The sequence below is a fragment of the Orbicella faveolata genome, unplaced genomic scaffold (assembly GCF_042242905.1).
Source record: "Orbicella faveolata isolate gen_17 unplaced genomic scaffold, um_ofav_v1 contig_12, whole genome shotgun sequence".
NCBI classification, from domain to species: Eukaryota; Metazoa; Cnidaria; class Anthozoa; order Scleractinia; family Merulinidae; genus Orbicella; species Orbicella faveolata.
Window position 1 is genome coordinate 6,605,990 of NW_028301539.1, and position 20,249 is coordinate 6,626,238.

General features: G+C 37.8%; 1 protein-coding gene across 2 annotated transcripts in view; it reads right to left on the reverse strand.

The window, feature by feature from the left end:
• The window catches only part of LOC110046936 (dystrobrevin beta-like), a 36,512-nt gene that overhangs the window by 15,982 nt on the left and 281 nt on the right, over nt 1–20,249 (reverse strand). The window contains exons 1-15 of one of the 2 annotated variants that reach the window (XM_089282236.1): nt 18,804–18,995; nt 18,683–18,724; nt 13,776–13,843; nt 13,156–13,236; nt 12,418–12,631; nt 11,747–11,832; nt 10,386–10,465; nt 10,052–10,129; nt 9,799–9,916; nt 9,329–9,383; nt 8,706–8,745; nt 8,344–8,415; nt 6,895–7,025; nt 3,306–3,440; nt 1,316–1,357 (exon numbers count right to left, since the gene is read on the reverse strand). In XM_089282236.1, coding sequence (XP_089138362.1) covers nt 1,316–1,357; nt 3,306–3,440; nt 6,895–7,025; nt 8,344–8,415; nt 8,706–8,745; nt 9,329–9,383; nt 9,799–9,916; nt 10,052–10,129; nt 10,386–10,465; nt 11,747–11,832; nt 12,418–12,631; nt 13,156–13,236; nt 13,776–13,843; nt 18,683–18,724; nt 18,804–18,862 — 1,301 coding nt within the window. In that variant the 5' untranslated portion in view covers nt 18,863–18,995. Of the gene's footprint in view, nt 1–1,315; nt 1,358–3,305; nt 3,441–6,894; nt 7,026–8,343; nt 8,416–8,705; nt 8,746–9,328; nt 9,384–9,798; nt 9,917–10,051; nt 10,130–10,385; nt 10,466–11,746; nt 11,833–12,417; nt 12,632–13,155; nt 13,237–13,775; nt 13,844–18,682; nt 18,725–18,803; nt 18,996–20,249 lie in introns of those variants that run through there. The other variant, XM_089282237.1, reaches the window with a different exon arrangement.

Below are 20,249 nucleotides of genomic sequence, written 5' to 3' on the forward strand. Positions count from 1 at the left end.
AAACGCACATGAAGCCGCGAGGTACGGGAATTTCCCAGCTGCAGTTTAACGCAAAAACCACGGAATGTAACCAAAAAAACATTGGCGGTTTGATTCTTGAGGATGTCCGTAATTGATGAGGAAAAAATCTACACACAGCAGTCAAAATATACCCGTCGAGTCAACAAATTCGAGTCATGACTTAATGAGCAAGCCACTATTGAAAGTAAAATCATGATCCCAAATGATGTGTTTTAGTTTTATTCGTTTTCAAAAGTTCATTAGCGAAGAGACGGTGTATTCAAATCGAAATCTGTGGTTGGTTGAGATTACATTAGAGAAATTACCTCTTTTTCATTAACACTGAATCATTCCGAAATCACCATGGCGCGACGCGACCAACTTCACATCGATGTGAAAATAATTTGTAGCATTGTGAAGTGCGTCGTTTATTTTATTGAGAAAATCATGCAAAAACATGCAAACGTTTTATTTCCTTTCTTGAAGGAAATTGATGTATTAAAATTACGGAAAGCGCGCAATATGCTTTCCTAGCGAAAAACACAACAATTGGCCTCAGTCGGTGCGATTTCGCCTAGATTAAAAAATGCGCTTATTTAACACACACCTCAACATCAAGCTTCAGATATAAATTCTCCTAGCAATTCACACATTTCTTTCAATATCAATTATGAGAATTTCATCGTACATCAAAACAAGACAAAATAATTTCACAAAGCGAGATTGGGTGAAAAGGGAAAAAGAAGATATTAATTCACAAAGAGACGAAGTAAAAAACAAACCCTCCCAGCTTAAAAATATTCCTAAAATACAAACACATTCTAGAACCTAGCATTAAGAAAGTGTCCGACAAAAGCGATGAAGATTAATTATTTCAGGCCTGCCCTGAAAAAGCTCGACAAAAATCTGTTAATTCGAAGCTTGGAAATTAATCCGCATTGATGTAAGGTGAGAAAAAAGAATTTCAGTATACAAAACCTTGTTCGAAGAGGAAGCAAACAGAAAGATCAACTGAAAGGGTTTTTGAAAGCAAGGCGACCGTGGTATACAAGTACTGTGCAAGAAAAGGTAGAAAATAAGAAAACAAAGCCACAAAGCAAGATAAATTGGAGATCTTATAACCATATATATGAACCTACTGCAGTGATATCTTCCTGATCGCGCTTCACTGAAAGAATACGGCAGTTATTCACCGGCAGATACTCAGGCATCCTCAAGACCCAACCCACTACATGCTAAAGGGCAAAAATATGGGTTTTCATAAACCTCACTTAGCGTTCTACCCAGTCATGAAACACGGGTTTTATTAACTTACCTAGCCGCATATCTTGATATCAGCTTATGCTCATCATCCATTCTGGAATTAGACAACAAAAAAGCGTGCTCAAGACAACTGGGAATGGAGCTACCGTTTGGCATACTGATAAATCTCTGTATCGTGCACGACGAATTGAACCCGATAGACTTTGTCCTCTCAGCTTCTTTGACTTACTCAAGGCGAGAGTGTGTTTGGGTGTACTTAGTATCGTTGGCGATCAGGTGCTAATAAAACATATCTACATATCCATAATGAGTTTTTCAAGAAAAGAGAAATAAATTCACTCACTTAAAGAAAACACACATTGTTCGTTTCATTGGTCGAGGCCTGTCATCGAAAAGATTATGCCAATTATCGCCACGGGGAATCTGCGCCGCCATACAATAAAACGATAAATTCATGTCTGCAAGGTGTGTGGGAAATCTTTTTTCCCATGTATAGCTAAATGAGAACAACCTAGCACTGAATAATGAACTACAATATTAGTGTTCGACGCAGAGCAAGTCTGCGAAGATATCTGATGAAATTCACGATCGTAAATGATTACAAGCCACAACGAAAACAAGCCAGCAACTCTAACACAGTTTTTGTTGAATCACATCAGAAGAATTTAAAACAAAGAACAGTTTTTGTAACAATATTCTCGATTACTTGTACAACAAAACTACATGTTTCGAACCAGATGCTCTCAAGTGTTTTTCACACGGAACAAATTTCTCCGTTTCACTTAAACGCTCTTGGAATCTTGATTGTTTTGATCTTCACACATGTCAGAGATGTCGCTCAATTCCCATTGCTCACAGCCATGAATGAAATTAGACGTTTCATAAATTTTAAAGAATCACATCCGCCATCCTTGATTTCCATATGGAGGAAATGAAGCGAACCTCTCACGCTAAATTAGAAGGAAAAAGAAACGACAAAACATCGCTCAATTATCGTTTTACTGTTCACTTGGCCGGAAGATTTCTTTTCTCTTTTAAAAATTATGTAAAATGTGAAATATCAAATGATCATTTCGCAATATGCATTTTCATATTAACTTCCGACAGTCGCTCTTTTTGTGGTTTCAATATATATAGTGCCGCTAGTGAATCAATGGCTTTCTAAGCAGTTCAAGCGGTTGTTTGCTTTTGATTTTTCGCTTGCTATAATAAGAGCACGCGCTTGTGCAACGAGCTCAAGCCAATCAGAGAAAAGGCTTACTTGGCCAATCAGCTGTAAGCTGAATCTAACTCTGTTCCAGTTTCACCAATTTTTTCCGCGCTTGGAAACGGTTACCGTCTTTAAGCTCAAGTGCTGTGATTAGTTCATTGCAACACAGGTAGCCGCGCTGATTGCATTTGCCATGATTTCAATTTTAAGGCAGTGATTTATTTGAAAACCACTCTCGGAAATGAGCGTTTGCTTCTGTAGATTTTAACCAGCAAATGAGGGACTTTTTTTCAACTAAACGTCCGTTAAATGAGAACTGTTCAATGTCAAAGTAATGGTTCAATGGATTCAATGTATCAATGGTCAAAAAACCAAACACTTCAACCGTCGACAACTATCCCTCTCTGCCCCCTCTAATTTCAACATCCAGATTATGAAGACCCCGTTGTAGGCTAAAGTCAGTCCGTTATACAAGATCCACTTAAAAGCCAATCTTGATGAAAAAATTTCCAACACGTTTCCGAAGGTTCTAAAGGCACACCGGAATATGTCATATCGCATGTTCGTCAAAAAGATTGGCATGAAACTAACGACCATCGTCACTTTCGGATTTCATTTTTCTTGCCGCTTCTTTCGGAGAATAACAACTTTCGGCCGGTTGCCACTTTAGCGGAAAGCTAAGGCGTGTACTACATTGAGGGCCGAATCAGCGTCGTTGTCAATGTCGGACCTGTCGGAATTTGACGGTTTGTTAAGAAAACTCTTGTCAGACACAGGATTTCCATTCTCATCCTACCCCTGACTTGACAAAAACCAACAGCATTTTGCTCACCTTCCGTCCAAGTCCTCTACCATTTTGGTCGGGTTTGATGAGGCGACGGAGGACTCCACTGACTCGGGAGAAGTGGGATTAGAGACGTAATCCACATACTGATTGGGTCCGGACAGATCTGAAGGTAACGGAGGTCTGCAAACATAAAAGGAAATGAGTATTTAGAAGAGAAAACCCAAAGAATGTCCGAGGGGTTAGACTTCTGCAACGTAAAGAAAATTTATATTATTTTACACTATCATAAGTTTCGTCCAAGACTTGGGTTCAGTTTATAGGGTTTTTGTTTTATCAGAAATTCGTTAACACGAGAGTTTTGTTACTAAGGGAGGTTTGTGGAAGGCTCTTTACATTGGGCTTCGTTAAATGTAACTTAGGAACTGCCATGTATCTTTTTGCAAGTTAGAACTTCGCGTTATAATGGAGGTGCCATGTACCAGCTCTAACCCAGTATGTCAGATGTAACCACCCTGCAGCTCTGAAGCCATCACGCATCACCACGTTCACACATCACCACGTGTCACGCATCACCAAGTATCACGTATCACACGTGATCTCTGTTTGCAACAACAGACAATCGACAATTTTCGAGTGGCAAACTTGAAGACACCATGACTTAAATTTCGGTGTTAGTTGTGTCAAATATAATATAGATGAACAAGTACAATGTTGAATAAGATATATATTTTTTGAAAACAATGTAGACGTCAATATATCGTTAAGTGGCAAAATTCAAGCTTCTATAAAATTCTGTAAATTGTCAAAGCTGGAGAGAAACTTATTTCACACAGTAGGCTTTATTTACTTCAGGTTTTTGTTTGTTTATCTGCAAAATGCTCTGGCATACAAAATGATTGACACCAAGCTCGAGTAAAAAGAACTGGACTATTGCCATAACAACAATTGACGGGGCCAGCAGATAAAACGCGCCAAGGAAAATCACCTACGCCAATCTCAACTGGTTTGGATGCCAAATCTGACTGGCTAAGGGAAAAACACTGCAGTCTGTTACGTCATCAATCAAGTCACTAAGAAAAAAGCAACTTCACAGAAAGTGTTACTTGAGCAAGGATTACAAAACATCGGTTTACAAAAACACAACAATTTACAGAAACATAGAAGAAGAGAAACGAATAGCCTAACTTCTGTATGTGTCATTATGTCGGGTGATGTTTGTAACGTCCACAAAGACGAAAGCGTTACAATGACCAGACAAATACGTTGTAATCATATGCCTTCAGACAAAATAGAAAATAAACAACGACATTAAACGAAACAACAGAAAAGCCGCGAAAGTATCGCTTGAAGGCAAAACAATTGCTAATAAATTGTATTTTGGTTTGTGTTTATAAATAGGAAATAAATTGCATAAAACGGAAAGTGGTAAATTCTGTTTTCAGTTAAAACCGCTGTTTTGCCACGTAAGGCATTCAGAAACATGTTCTCGACCATTGTCTACTTGGAAAAGAAATCGTTTTATATTTCACCGAACTGAGTGTGCACAAAGTTGTTCTGATGAATACGTAATTTCAAAAAAAGCTTGTAAATAACATAACGAACAAGACATGGCACTCATAATCAAACGCGGCCAACTTCGGCACGAAAGCAAACCGCTTTGAAAACAAACGTTTCGTACCCAAAAGCAACATACAGGCCAGACAAAGGCATCTCTTGTAGGAAAGCGAGAGAATATAATAATAATTTTCAATTAAAACTGTTCACTTACGTTGAAGCAGCACCTTTAACGCGAACTCTCAAAGGACGGGTGAAAATGTAGCACGTCTGGTTAGCGTTGGGTTTTAACGTTATAAAAAGCCGCTTTTCCGAATGTGAATCACTGCTACCACTACTACTACTACTGCTACTCCCACTGCTGGCTGCCGTAGAACTGGTAGAACTCGTAGAACTGGTACAATTCGAAGAACTGGTCTTGCTAGAACTACTAGCACTTGAAATCTTGCTACTTGAACTGCTTCCGCTGGAGCTACTACCGCAAGAATTCATCTTTGGTAATTATTCGTCATTTATCGCAAAAAACTGGTTGCAGCGGAAACGAACCAGGCTATAAACCCATTTGTACGCTGTGAAACCCATTTCAAACAACAGAAAAACAACTCCGGCCTTGTGGAATCCGAGTATTATGGTACTACGCAATGTAACAGAGGACACTGAATAATAACGTTATATCAAGTTGATATGAATCATTTATGACTGTTTTTTTCGTTCAAATCACTGTCAGATCAAGATTAATTATTTACGACATTTTGCCCAATCACGGAAATGCAGAATTCACCAGACTGTAACAAAAAATAATCGACGATCAAACTAGAAAAATATCGGCGTGTGTCTTTCGGGGAAAAGCGGGTTTTAATTTGGTTAATCAAGCAAAGCAGATATGATATCTTGAACAGTCAGATCTTGCAAAAAAATCTTTCATTCTCGTCCCCTGGCCCAAACAAAGGAAAAAAAAAACTCACGTACTGAAGCAGACAAATTTGTTAATTAAACATCAAATTCACTCATCTGAAATGATGTACAAAGAATTGTCTTAAGATACTTAAGAGGGCCCGGTCATTTTAGGCATTTTACCCAACAATTCGTATCGTTGTTCTCTGAACCTCGGGTTAACATCCAAACTTAGAAGCAACATCACTGTGAGGGGAATGTGGGACAGGGGGCGGGGGAATTATCCGTTTATTTTTTTCAAGGGCATGTTTTCCTCGGAAGAACGAAATTTCGGAAAGATTTCTCAACTCTGTTGCAGCCGGTTGTAGCACCATAACAAACGTACGGTGAACAGCGAAGAAAATTGTACGCGAAGCTAAATAAGGAGAGAGGATAGAAATGAATAAGATGTGATTTGGAAGCGGAGTTTTCGACAGACGGTTGTGTCAGACGGAAGAAGATTGTTCAAAACGGATTTGAAACGTTAGAAATTATTTATTTTCTCAAAACAGCGCACTGTTTTTCAGACGATGTTAAGTTAATGTCGGCTGGCTCCCAAGAGCCTACTGTAGCTCAGTCGCTGAGCTGGGAGAACTCTGAAATCTTTTCCGAGTTTTATTGATTGACATCTCTCTCTCGAGAAAAAAAAAAAAAAAATCAGCATCAATTGATAAGGTATCTAAACCAGCGATTGATTCATCTTATCAACTGCAAAGAGGATACCAACTTAACGTCAATAGCGTGTTTACTCAATGTGTGGTCGATCTTAACACAAGAATTAAATTCTCAGGCGAGTTCCCTTTACCATTGGGTTGTTATGAAATAAAAACAAGTGTTGAGAGTATCTTAGCCGATGTTACTGCAGCCCTCCCCGAAAGAAATAATCGGAGACCGTCTCGCCGATTTTTTTCTTTCGGGAGGGGCGGCTGTGACACAGGCTAAGAATATCTTTGTCGGTGTTCTGCCAGTCTGTCAACAGAAGTTCACTTTCTCACCCAAGCCCCGCTCCCTCTTGCGTTTCAGCGCGTACATCCCACGCGTCGAGTTAATATTTCGCTAAGCTTGCCATCTCGACGAACTCAAAACAAAATAGTGGGTCTGGGGACAGACTAGTGTTCTACAGTTACAGAGAATTGCCAATACTTACACAATGTTGGTGACATCCAGCGTCTTGCTAGGCTCTGGCTCTTTCGGGAAGTCTGGCAGCGAAGGGCGTTTCTTTCTTCCACCTCCGCAGAGAAACTTACTTCGGAAAGAGCTCCCTCTCTCACCAGCATTCTACATGCACATAAATAAAGACAAAGCAAATACCAGTTACGAGATTGCGACAAAAACAAATACTAAAAGTGCCGATAAGAGAATTTATCTGTAACTTTTCTCACAGTTTTGTCGCAACATAAAATAAACAAAATTTCCTACATGTAATGTAACATCCCTTCAAATGAACCCGTTTGCAATGTTTTTGTTGCAGCAAGCGCTGCATAAAGTAGAATCAAGCTCTACTTTTCACAACATTTACTGCAGCGAAAACGTACTGTAGCGAGACATGTTCACTTCAGAGGGTGTTGCTAAGCAACGTCTCGAGCTACTTGTCTCGCAACGGCGGAACAAAACATTTCTAAATACAAGTTGCCGACAAACAGGACCACCAACGTTTTCTCCCCCATACCACCAAATAACGTTAACGTTCGAACTTAGAATTGATTGATATGGATCATTTTTGTTGAACTTATAAACTCCGTTCAACTTAACTAAAACACTATTTTAGTGAAAGATTAATTAAGTGCGCGCATGAAAAACATGGTAAGTTAAACTAATCAGTGAAAGAAACTTGGAATAAAGCAGCGACCACACACAGAACATGCATAGATCAAATAAACAACTGCCTTAGTAAACATGAGCATTTCAACAGCTCGTTTGTTCACTTGTTTTTTTCTTAGCCTGTTTATACATGAACATGTATAGCCTTTTACGATAACTGCAGAAATTCTCGCGCGCTCATTGGCTAATTTTCATTGTCAATAGTCTGCGGATCCACTCGGCTATCGCTTCGTGGATCCACAGCTACTTTGACAATGTTATGATGTAATTCCTGATCAATAACAGGACAGACGCATGAAAAACTCACGTCAATTTGTTAACTTGACTTCTGAAGGCTGGTTTTCACTGGCATACGAGCATAGTAAGAATAATGATGTTGACAATAGACCAATTTCGATATATTAAAATTCAGCCTGACACAATAGACCTCAGAACGAGGCTCTGGGGAATAAACCCCACAAACTCTGTATTTATTCCCCAGAGCCTCGTACTGAGGTCTATTGTGCTAGGCTGAATTTTAATATATCAAAATTGGTCTATTAGCACCTTGTTAGGAAACAAGAGATGCTACAGTGGGTCTGTGTACATGTATGTTGCTTATGCTTATCCCCTAATGAAGAAGACTCTTTCTTGAAGCTGATTTTTCACATATGGCCAGCGAAATATAAGCCCTCCCCCCCCCCCCCCGACCCGCCCACTACCAAAACAAAATAATTTGCCACAAAAATCTCCTAGACTGTACAAGTACAACCTCTTGTAAGTTAAGTCAACTCACCCAAGTGGAGTATTCTCGAACATCGTGATCATTTTTATGTCCTTGTGACGCTTTACCCCTCCAAAAGCAATCCTGTAAAGTTAAACTATTGATCAGCCTTTATTTTACTACAACTCAAACCCTGGGTGCTCAAAGTATGGATAAACCCTCCCCACCGGATTAACCACTATCCACCAGTCCGCAAAGGGGAAATCCAGTTCTTGAACGACTGGCCTCAGGTTTAAACGTGGGGCCAGTTGTTCACGTGACCTGACGCATACAAGAAAATACCTCTGGCATTTTTTGGGCGGTAGAGAACACGTAACACACGTGTGAAAGCGGAGCTGTAGGGTTGAGGCTGTTACAAAGCAAATGAAACGTACCTGACATAGAGTATAATTGTAACAAAGAAGACACTTGTACCTTAAAAACAACGAGAGAATGTTTGTAAGTTGGTTCAGCCTATTAAAACCAAATTCACTACACGTATAATTATGGGAATCAACGAATTTAAATTACATGCGTAAGTGTTATAGCCACTGTCAAAAGAAATTAGAAACTGTACGTTTGTTGACATATAGGCATCCCTGGAGGGTACGTTTGCACAACCAAGGAACAGAACTAGCAGTAACAATCCACATTTATTTACAGGTTCAAGAGCAGCTTTGCCAAGATCCCGGCCTGTGAACAAATACAATGTGCTGACTTTTCCTGCTGTTTCCCACTACTGAAAAGTTAAGAATGTGGAGCCAACTGTACATGTATGCTGACCAGTATGGAGATCTGGAACCAAGATTGAACCAACCAAAAAACTTCAAAGTGACAACATTGTTTGGCATATTTTACTTAACAATGATCTCACATTTTGATACATTTCCTAAAGCCTATGTTACAGTCACCCTCCTCCTCTCTCCGACTTTTTCTTTTCAGGGAGAGGCGACTGTTGGTGACACAGGCTGCATTTCCTACTTTGACAGAGATCTGAAAATAGGAAACATTATTTTACCTAAACCCAACCATAGGCTTGGTCTTGCATATCTGACAGGGAATTTGATGTTCACCTGAAAATAGGAACACAAGTCAAAGTCAATAGTTTCACTACAAAAGAAGAAGCTTCTAAGCTACTCCTTCTTTTAAATTTTAATCATGGACACAGATCGCTCAAACAGTTTTATTTTAAGCTACAGTAACTGACACATTTTTTTATTATTTTAATGACAATAATGAGGCTGAAAAAGCAAGTCCTCTTGAAGTTACACTACAGAGAAGTTCACTGCGTCGTGAGAAATTTATTGCTTTCTCCCAAGCAAACCACTTGTAACTTATTCCAAAACGTACGTTCTACTGGTTCTCACGAGACAAGACCTCGTCTCTGGAGACAAGACTCCTATCTCATGGGATGAGACTCTCATCTCGAGAGAAAAGAGACAAGGGGTGTTAACTTACATGTACTTCTGAGCAGTACTGAATACTTACATTTTGCAGCGTTAGCCATTTTCTGCATGGTTCCCAGCCAAACATAACAGTGAGGAGCATCACTGCCCATGACAAATTCAAGGAAATTTAGAAGCAGGGTTTCATTCCTCTTCCATGGCTAATAAGGGACCAAAAAAAAAAAATACTTATGATTAGTTGGATGCTCTAGACACTTGACTAAATATCAAGTGTTTACAATGCATTCAGATGTGAAAAAGATTCACACCATACTGATACATGTCACTATTCTTACCCCATCTGGCTTGAAGAACTTATTTGCCATCTCTTCAGAGAAACCAAACGTCGGGGCCTCACCGACAGCTGCTGGTAGCTGAAATGAGTAATTTAAAATACATCAAAGGCTGCATAAGCCACTATGCCTCTCTTCATCACGAGAAAAATGGGAACCAGCGGTACCAGGCTTGTGTTCACAAGCTGCACACACAAATAGCTCTAGGTCAAGTGTTACCAACAAACAGCAAAGCGCTTACATCAAATAAATTGGTTTCTTTACATAGAGTTTACCTAGGTGTTGCCATTTTTTCTCGTTACATAAAATTATCATCAAGTTGAAAGGAAAGACAAACCTGAAGTAATTCTCTGAGATAAGCTTCAAACTTGGGAAAGTTCAACAGTCCATTGTCATCTTCTATTTGAGAGAAATGGTCTGGGAAACAACACAAAACAATGAGACTTACAATTATGCATCAAAGTCAAAAGGATATATGTATTAACAATGTTGCTGTGCTTTCAGTGATATTTAACAATTAGACCCGTAGCCCTTGCGGGCTATGGGTCAATAGCTATTGACCCGTGGCCCTTGAGGGCGAAGGGTCTAATTGTTTTAGTATAACCCAACTAGTCGGACAGAAAAGGTAATAATAAAGTTAGCAAATGCAAGTTGAAGAAATATTTATTTGGGAATAATACGAAAGAAAGCGTCACGCTCAATGGCGCCAATTTCGCTACTCGAGGACTTTACTAATAGTCCCCTAGTAGCATAGCCAATCAAAATGCAGGATTTGCATTAGTCCACTAGTTGGGTGATACTAATTCCAGTTATTATATGGCTGTCTCACAAGGACTGGGAACTACAGAATTCACGAATTTGATTGGCTGAAATCAATAATGACCCCAGTCTAGATTTTCCAATCTAGACCGGCATCTAGACTGATTACATTTTGCGGTGAAAAAGTTGCAACTATAATACAAAAATATTGACTATTTTCTTCTTAAAATGTTAGTAGAAGTGCCAAAAAGCCTGATCAGAAAAAAAAAGGAAACAGGACGAGCAAACTTTGGCAGATTTAAGTTCAGATCATTGCCGTTTGGAAGCAAAATGTCAGCTAGTACAAACCAGTTGCATAAAACAAATTGAATTTTGCTTATTTCCCATATAATAAACATCTTATTAACAAAGCTTAGTCGGTATGTATGGGAGAATCTTGACCTTGGTCATGTGCACAGAGCTCACTGCGTTTGGTCTGTACTCACAACCTCAGTCAAGATTCTCCCATACAGACTTTCCACTCGGTTAATAAGAGCTAAATATTAAATGCCACATCTCCCAGCCACACTAAAACCATTAACAACTTATCATTGCCTTCTAGCTAACTCAATCCAACCAAAAATGCAGGCTGCACAGCTGTCAATAAGGGCTACAACACATAACACCTACTACAGCTGAGTATGTTTGATGGGTGATATGTTACATGTGAACTTGCCTATAGCTGATACAATTCACCCAAAAAGTAAGGTAAGTTTGTTACGAGTGTGAAGATCATTAGGCTACAGGTGTCTAAAACTAACTTAATGACAACCCTGGGCAGTACCGTACATGTATTTCTTGCAGTTATAAACAAATACAACCTGAACATAACAAACATCACTTGATTTTTCAGAACACACACACCTTGAATAAGCTGATTTAGTCAAAAAAGGTACTTACATCTCAATTTATCTACCAGACGTCCAGCACAGAGTGTGGAAAGAGCAGTCTTCACTGACAGAACCCTAATCCTACCTATGGCATCACTGAAAACAAAAACAAAAAAAAACAGCATCATAAATTGCATTGTATAAACAAAATATTTCCATCCAATTATATTACCCTGTAATCTAAATAGCGATTGGGAGATAACAAACAAATTTTTCAGACAGCAAAGCTACTAAAGCTGATATCCCAGCTTGCCTTTTGGACTAGCAGTTCTCAAATTTTGCTTGCCCTGGGCTAGTCTTAGACAGTTTAGTGCCTGAGCCCTTGCCCATCCAGCAAGTGAGATTGTAAAGTTACTTGCCCAGCAGGAAAATCTACCTAACCCGGAAAACCAGAGAGCACTTTTTTCAAGCACTGAATCCAATGCAAATTGGTGTTCCCAGTTCTAAAATGATTCTTCTCATGCACGTCACTGTTAGCATGGAATGAGACACAATCCATCTTCAGGCTGGTTAAAAATACATGTGGGTCTTTCTTGTACACAGGCCCTCAATTCCTTGCTTACAGTATTTTAGTAAGATTTTGAGACCACTGAAGCAGTGCAAATCTTTGCTTTTGGTATTTAAAATAATGTACTGTGTCAATTCAAACTTTTTTAACTCACATATTATTTAAATTCTTACCTGTCAAATGCATATAAAAGCCAGTTTGTCACCAGACTTATGGACCGTTCTACATCAATGTAGCTTGTTGTGGGAAGCCTTTTGTTCAAAGCATAGAAAATGCTGGAAACAATTGCTTCAAGCCTTGTTTCATGGAGCTCAGTGTTGTGATCAAGAGTGTTGAGGCCATTTTCTCGAAATGCTTCAATCATGTTGTAGACATCAACCAAATGCACTATACATGAAAAACAAATGTTAATGAGAGTTTATGGTTAGCTGTAATTTAATTTAAAAATTGTGAAATTTCATTTGTGGAGATGCGGTGGCCATGGTTAATGGTTAGTATGTCGGTCTCCAGATCAAATGGTCAGGGTTTGAGCCCTGGTCAGGGTCATTATGTTTTGTTCCCGTGCAAGATGCTTTACTCTCACAGTGCCTCTCTCAACCCAGGTGTAGCAAATGTATTATAAATAGGTACTGGCAAAGGTCATGTTGGAGGTAACCCTGGAATGGAACAACATTCAATCCAGGGAGAGCAAAAATTTATACTCCTAGTCACTTTTCGCCACAGGAAGTGGGATAAGCTCGGGATTTATGGGCTACTGTCCTGACCACGCTTCACTTATTTCACTTTTCTTTTTAATTCGACACTTCATTTACATGGTGGTATGGATCCACCTACCCCTGAAGTTTTCAGGAAGTAGACGTTACCTCCACCAATCAGTGACTGAAAGACACATTGTATCTTTAATAACTTACAGTTTGTTTTGTTCTGGATGAAAAGCAGCTTTGCTGCAGTCCGGTAGGCGGCAAATCTGATTTCATCAAGACCTTCCTCATCTGTAAAATCAAACCACATTAAATTTAGACCAAACGGATAATACTCTACATTAATGTACGTACTTAAGTGTGGATCACATTACAAGTACAGTTTAAGTCAGAGAGTTCTTGCCAGGGAGAGGGACTGTGTAAGTGCATGTAATATATTATACTGTTAGTACCAATGTACAAGTATTAAATAAGTAATAAAAGATTGACACCAACAGGAAGTAAAGAAAAGTCTGACTACAGGTATTTAGTTTCTTATTGAGCTGTGTCAGCAGGCAAGTGAAATACTTCTATTAAAGTTATTTATCATCTTGAAGTTGATATTAAAGGTAAATTAACCACCAAAACGAGTTTGTGAAGCGGATGAAAGTCCTTCATTTCCTTAGTCAAAGGGCCAATGCTTAAAACATCAGCTTCACAATCTTGAGAACCATGATAATAGTGGAGAATACTGCCTTAAGGATATAAATTTTATAATGCATAGTTCTTAAAATTGCTTAATACTTCCATTGGTGCCAGTGTGTGGGTTACACAAAGGTATTTGTACATACTCATTTCATGAAACAGGTCTTGAAGGAGTTGATCAGCCTCATCTTTAGGGATGGATTCATTCAAGATGCTGCAAAGAATGCAGTAATTGTACTAATTAATGGCAACTGACCTGTATAATACATTTTTTTTCCTTTTCAAGACAACAATTAGATTAATAATTACTACTTGTAGCATTTCTTTAGTTTACAATGCACCTTGCTGGAGTTTATGGGGGAGGGGCAAGGCAGAATATTCCAAGTGTAACTGCTATACTGTTCTGAAAAAATAACACTTCTCCTTGGTTACTTCTGCAGTTACCATGAGTAAACACTGCAATGCTTTGTTTAAAATAATGTTTACTAGACTATACATCAGGACTCAAAATAATTTTCAGATGGTGGCCGATCATGTTGACTGGCCAAAGTAATTTCAGCTTGCCAACGCCTCGTTTCTGACCGGTCAAGATATTAAGAAAAAATTTAAGTAATGCTGGCCTAATTAAACCCACAAATATAATTTGTTTGTTCCAGTCATTGCTAGACTGTTTAAAGATTGGCTTGATACAAAGAAAAGCTTAGAACCTAACCAAAGATAACCATGACAGGGCTCAGCAGCTCAATGAAGTGGAACGGTGCCAGTGGAATTCCTGTCACCTGCCAAAGAAAAAGCATTGAACGGATGCATATTTGATGAAACTTCAAATTTTTCGATCAGTATATTGAATTCCATGAGCTGTTGTTTTGATATTCTACAAAGTATTTATGTCCATCAAAACGTAAATGAAACCAATTTTGGGCTGAAATCCTTTTTTTGAAATCCTAATTTTGGGCTTCAGTTACAACTGGGTAAACAAATATAGCCAAAGAAGAAGTTTCTGTTTCCTCAATTCTCACCCATGCAAATGCAAAACAAATCATTGCATTACTACGAATACAGCTACAGTTACACGACAACTGTTGGGAAGTTTCTTAATGATATTCTTAAGTGTAAGCCATAAAAAAGTCTAAACTTTGTTGTAGTCATATTAGAGAGAGTTTTCGTTCACAAAGAACTAATGACCATCATTCGGTAGATTTTACCACTGATAGTGGCTAAGCAACGAGTTGAGAGTGTCTCAAATTTCATTCACGAACAAAATAACTTCACAGATACAGATATCTACTGATAAGGCCTTTGGCTTTTTTGTTGGTACATAATTATTTCGTTCGTTTGGTAACAGTAACTTATCAGTTGGTTCTAAATATAAGATACTGGGTTCGTGCTCAACGTTACATTTATGGCTGGACAGAAATGAAGCAGATTACAAAATGTGTGTTTTGATGTCCCACAGTCCCATAGTGTCTAAGTTGGAAACAACTTGACAATCGAGCGAAAAGTTTTGTTTTGGCGTCTTGTTTGTTGATTTTTGTGCAGTGAAAGTGAAAGAAATGACAAATATCTTGACATCTGTAAAGCAATACCTTTGAAATATATGCCAACAATGAGAGGTGCTCTGTGACAAAAGTGTGACAGTCAGGCAAATCTAAGGCATCATGAAAAGCTGAATTTGAGCGGATTCCCTTTGCCGTACAGGAAACCTCTGCTGTTAAAAAGGCTGAATAGTTTTGAATTCTGAATTGAAAACCTCTGCCGTCCTAACAGATGAAATTTTTTTCAAACAGACAACAGCAGTTGTTCGAACGGCTCAATATTTTTCTGAACAGATAACCCCAGCCATTTGAACAGATACCCGTCGATATATGTTTTCATGTGAGAGATCATAATAAAAAAGAGATTAAAAATAATAACAGTTGAGGATTTGATTGTTTATTCAAGAATGAACAACATGACTGTCTCAAAATGATGTGACAGGTCAACATGACCGGTGAGCGAAGTTCTTGGCCCGTCTAATTACCATTTTGGCCCGATATTGTCTGTTGACCGGCTGTTATTTTGAGCCCTGATACATGTACATGCAATAACTTGACAGAAACACCGAACTAGCGCAAACTGTAGACATACATGTAACGATGGTGTGAGCAAAGGAAATTAAATAATACAGTGGAACCCCGCCTTACAACCACCCCATTAATACGACCACCTCGTTATTATGGCCACTTTATTCTGGTCCCAAAATAAGCTCAGACAGTCATTTTATTATTTAAAGAACCCCTTTAATACAACCACCTGTTAATGCAACCAATTTTCCATGGCCCGAAGGTGGTCGTATTAACAGGGTTCCACTGTACATTTTCTTCGGGTTGCAGAATTTTCTAAAAGAAATGGAACACAAGTTCTCAGCTGTGTTTCTATCGAGTTATAGAAACACTCATGGAAGTTAGGGAGAACTCAAAAAAGCCATGGAAATGCTCACCTGTCAGCTCATGTTCCCACGACATTTCTTGCTCTCTCAAACTTCCATTTGTGTTTCTATTAAACAATTAGATTATGAGCTCAAGATTTCTATCGTATATGCGCCCTCGTCAACTATCACGCATAGAAAGCAAGAGCAAATTTATAATCTAATTGCTTTAGAATAAATCTACTAGTCATTCAAAATTTATGTAGATCCTCTTTCACCAGACACTTCGAAAACACCAAGAAGTGGCCATCATTTTGTTAACAAGGGCTCACTGAACTACGCTACTCAACATCTATCACAGAACAGATAGTGAGTAGCATAGCCAATCAGAGAACGGCATTTGTGATAGAACACTAGTAGATTTATACTAAAACTTGATAGAAATATGGTACACGTTTTCTATTTCCTAAATATATAATACAGATTGGGTGGGTTAGAAAGGTTAATAGACAGCAAGGCTTACCTACATTTTATGCTTAATGGAAGAATATTAAAGCAGCTAGAGTGAAAGGATTTCTACAGAGAAAAATTATCTAATGGTAATGTGTACACCAAATGTATGTATTAAACAACAGGTCACATTTATACTGAAGTAAAGGTTTATGTGTGATCATCTAGAATTCTCTGGATTTTACGTTTCTAGTGGCAACTTAGAATCTAGAATCTCAAACAGCAAAGAGTGTATTAAGTTGATTCCCAAGTTACCAATTTTTAAAGCAATATTTTGTCATTCTGACTACATTGTAGAGTAAATTCAAAGAACCTTCCAGTATAAATTACATCCATCTAAACTGAGAAGTCTGCATGCATCCATCTGTATCCAACAGATGAATGGGAGTCACAAAGGTGAAGCATTTTCTTTCACAACAATCTTGTTGGTAAAAAATAACAGATCATCCTTGGCACTAAACAGCAATGACAATCACTTGACTTGTGTTTTCCTCTGTTTGATCGGACCTTGGTTCTGTGAGCTATTTCAAGCAAATATATTTGGATAGGAAGTACAGTGTACATCTACAGTACTTTATAGAGTCCTAAAGTGTGATGTCAAAAAAGAAAAAATTTGAGAAATTATGGGATTTGGCGCCATTTTCGAATAGAGCGTCCTTAAAAAAGGGTCCTTGCCAAAAATTACCTCTTAATTGTAATTCCCAGCCGAAATATAAAGGATGAAAATTTGGTACTGCCCCATATAAATCTCTCTAATTTTGAGTCAGTTCTAAACTGAAGGAACTGAAACAAATTTTGAAGGGTTTGTATGGGATGCTATCAAACTTTGATCCCTTATATCTCTATCGGGAATTGCAATTCAAAGCTAATTTTTGGGATGAGAGCATCTTTTAGGATCCTCTGTAAGAATATGATATCATATCCCATAATTTCAAAAATTTTATTTTTGTGACGTCATCACTTTAGGACTCTATTGTATAGTCCTATGGGTATGATTTAATTGCTGAATGATTACATTACATCTTACATTTACATGTACATTAAAATCAATCAATAAAGTTTAGGTTCCTCATGTACATCATTCTCGTGTAATTATTTCAGGTCTTCAGTTTGCCTGACATTAACTTGTGTGATAATTGAACTTTGACTTGACATACATGTACATGTCTGCCCATTGGGCTGGGATATAATATAAAGAATTCCAAAAAAGGCTGCTTTGAACTCCATTGGGAAACATTTTAATGGAAATCACATTATTTGAAATGCTGGCATAGTTTTCTTAATACAAAGCTCACTTAAATAGCTATAAAACAGGGATTTTAAGCTCTTTAGGTATTTTCATTCACAAGCACTTTTAGTCATGAATCAAACACTCCTTTGTGTACATCGGCAGTCCATGAAATTAATTCAAGTGCATGATATCTATCTTAAGCCTGATACTCTATATTTATAGAGCAAGCTCCCAGCAAGTGTAATTTATAGAAACAATTAAAAATCATGAAACCTTCTGTACATGTAGTTATAAACAACACAGTTTAGAACCCGGGTGCACTTTTTAAAAGGATTGTGGTAGATACTTGTAAGTTGTATATATCAGTTATTGAGGAAAAATGTTTAGTATGAAGACAAAAAAAAGTGTTAAAAGAAAGTGAAGTAAAAGTACCTGGAAATTAAGTTCTACAATAACAGAGCTGACTTACAATGAAACAGATAGTAGCCAAGAAAAGTAACATTGTGGCACAAAACTGGCCTCTACTGCAACACCGCGATTGTGATAGGTACCGTTAAAAATTGTCACAAGTACAGAAACAGATATAACCATGTACATTGTAGAAGTACAATAGTATAAGTCTTTTACATATTAAATGTGTACAACCAATCCACAACAACAGTGACAAAAACAATGAAAATGAAAAGAGCCTAGGTGGCTCGGGCCTGGGATCACATTAACAACTGTACAGTTTGTACAGTACTAGAGGACAGTTAACTTTGAATTTGCTCAACAAATCTTAGCATAATGGCAACATTTTTCACAATGCACAACTAGAAGGTGCTATGGATAAAAAGTTGAACCAGGACTCAATGACAGCTACTCTAACACAATAATTGGAATTTATCAAGATCAGCTGCACTCACTTGCCCGCCAGTATAGGCGAAGTAGTTGCTTCCATCATCTTCCTGAAAGGCAAATTAAAACAATTTTTAAAAATTTCCTTGTCAAGAGTGAGTAACATCGATGCAATAAAACTGCACTCACAAGCGCTTTGATTTGGGGTCCAGCTGTTGTAAGGGTTCTGGACTTGGTTTAGTTTTCATCTCTGGACAGAACTTTCAATGAGAATTAAGTTTTTTTAGAAAGTGTTTTTGCAAATAATTGATATTCTCAACCCTATTTGAGTGTGGAGAGAAGATTTCAAAGATTTTCAAATTTTCCTGTTCTTGGCTATTAAACTGGTTTTCGAGTCAACACCAGTAACTAACAAGGGTACATTTCACCAGAAAGCACTATCTCCCCAAGTCAATTAAATAATTAAGTTTCTAATCAGCTTAGTGCAAAAAATTTCAATATCATTTCCAAAGAAGATCAAAACATTCAATTAAAAAATACTAATGTACAGTACACAATTCAAGGGAAGGATTAAGTTCTAGTGTAATTTATTCCTTGGGTAAACATTCTCCCAGCTTGCTTCCTATGATCAATGATATACTGTATAAATACTTCTCAAGGAGTCTGTAAATTTCATAAAAAGACTTCATTACTTAGTATTTTTATAAAACTTCAAATATTGAATCAATGCATTGTCAACGACCGCTTCGAGAAGCCTGTAATTAACCGTTTGTGAAATCAAATTAACTGTTATTGATCGAAATACAATAAATTGCTGACTAAATCGCTAACCAAATTGAAATTCCAGAACGAGTGATTATGCATAAATGAGCGAAGTCCTATGCTTTATCATGGCATCGATCGCAAACCCAAAACATTCCAATCGCGTCGAACTGGCGTGTTTCTCAGCTTCAAAATATTGCACGAGGTTAGTGTCAACCCTGTGTTCACTCTCAATTATCGACTGTTCAAAAATAAGCGGCAATCAAGGGGGTACAGCACAAGTATTCGCCTTCTGTGACAACGCTAAGTCTTGGAATATCAAAGCAGACCATTCAAATTAAAGTTTACTTAATTGTGTACGTGGCATTGAAGATTTGAGTTTCTAGCGATTAAAATATTTTCCCTCAAAGGGAACATTCTGTCATTATTACAGTAAGTACAGCTACGCCTTCTAAATACCTGCTGACAAAATAGGATTTAGCAACCATGGGAAATTTTAATATACTGAAGTGAGACTGAATAAACAATCAAAATATGCTTCACACTTCGGTTTCGCGAAAGAAATTTTGAGTCGATTTCCGGTCGCCCATTTCTTCCACGGGTATTACATATCTTGTGTTTTTGTTTTATTTTTAGTTACCTAAAGAAAACAGTTCCTTATTAAATCCAAAGAAAACGCAAAATCGCAAAGCAATAACTTTGACAGGGTGAGGCAGTCTAAAGCTAATCAGATCGTTACTGACCTTTTGATCAAAGCTTCGCTGTGTGTAGAAGCTACAGAATATTACCATAACAAGCTAGATTTTTCTACTACAGGACATTTATCAATAAATTAAAAAGCTCTTTAAAATATCAACCCGTAATTAGAAATGA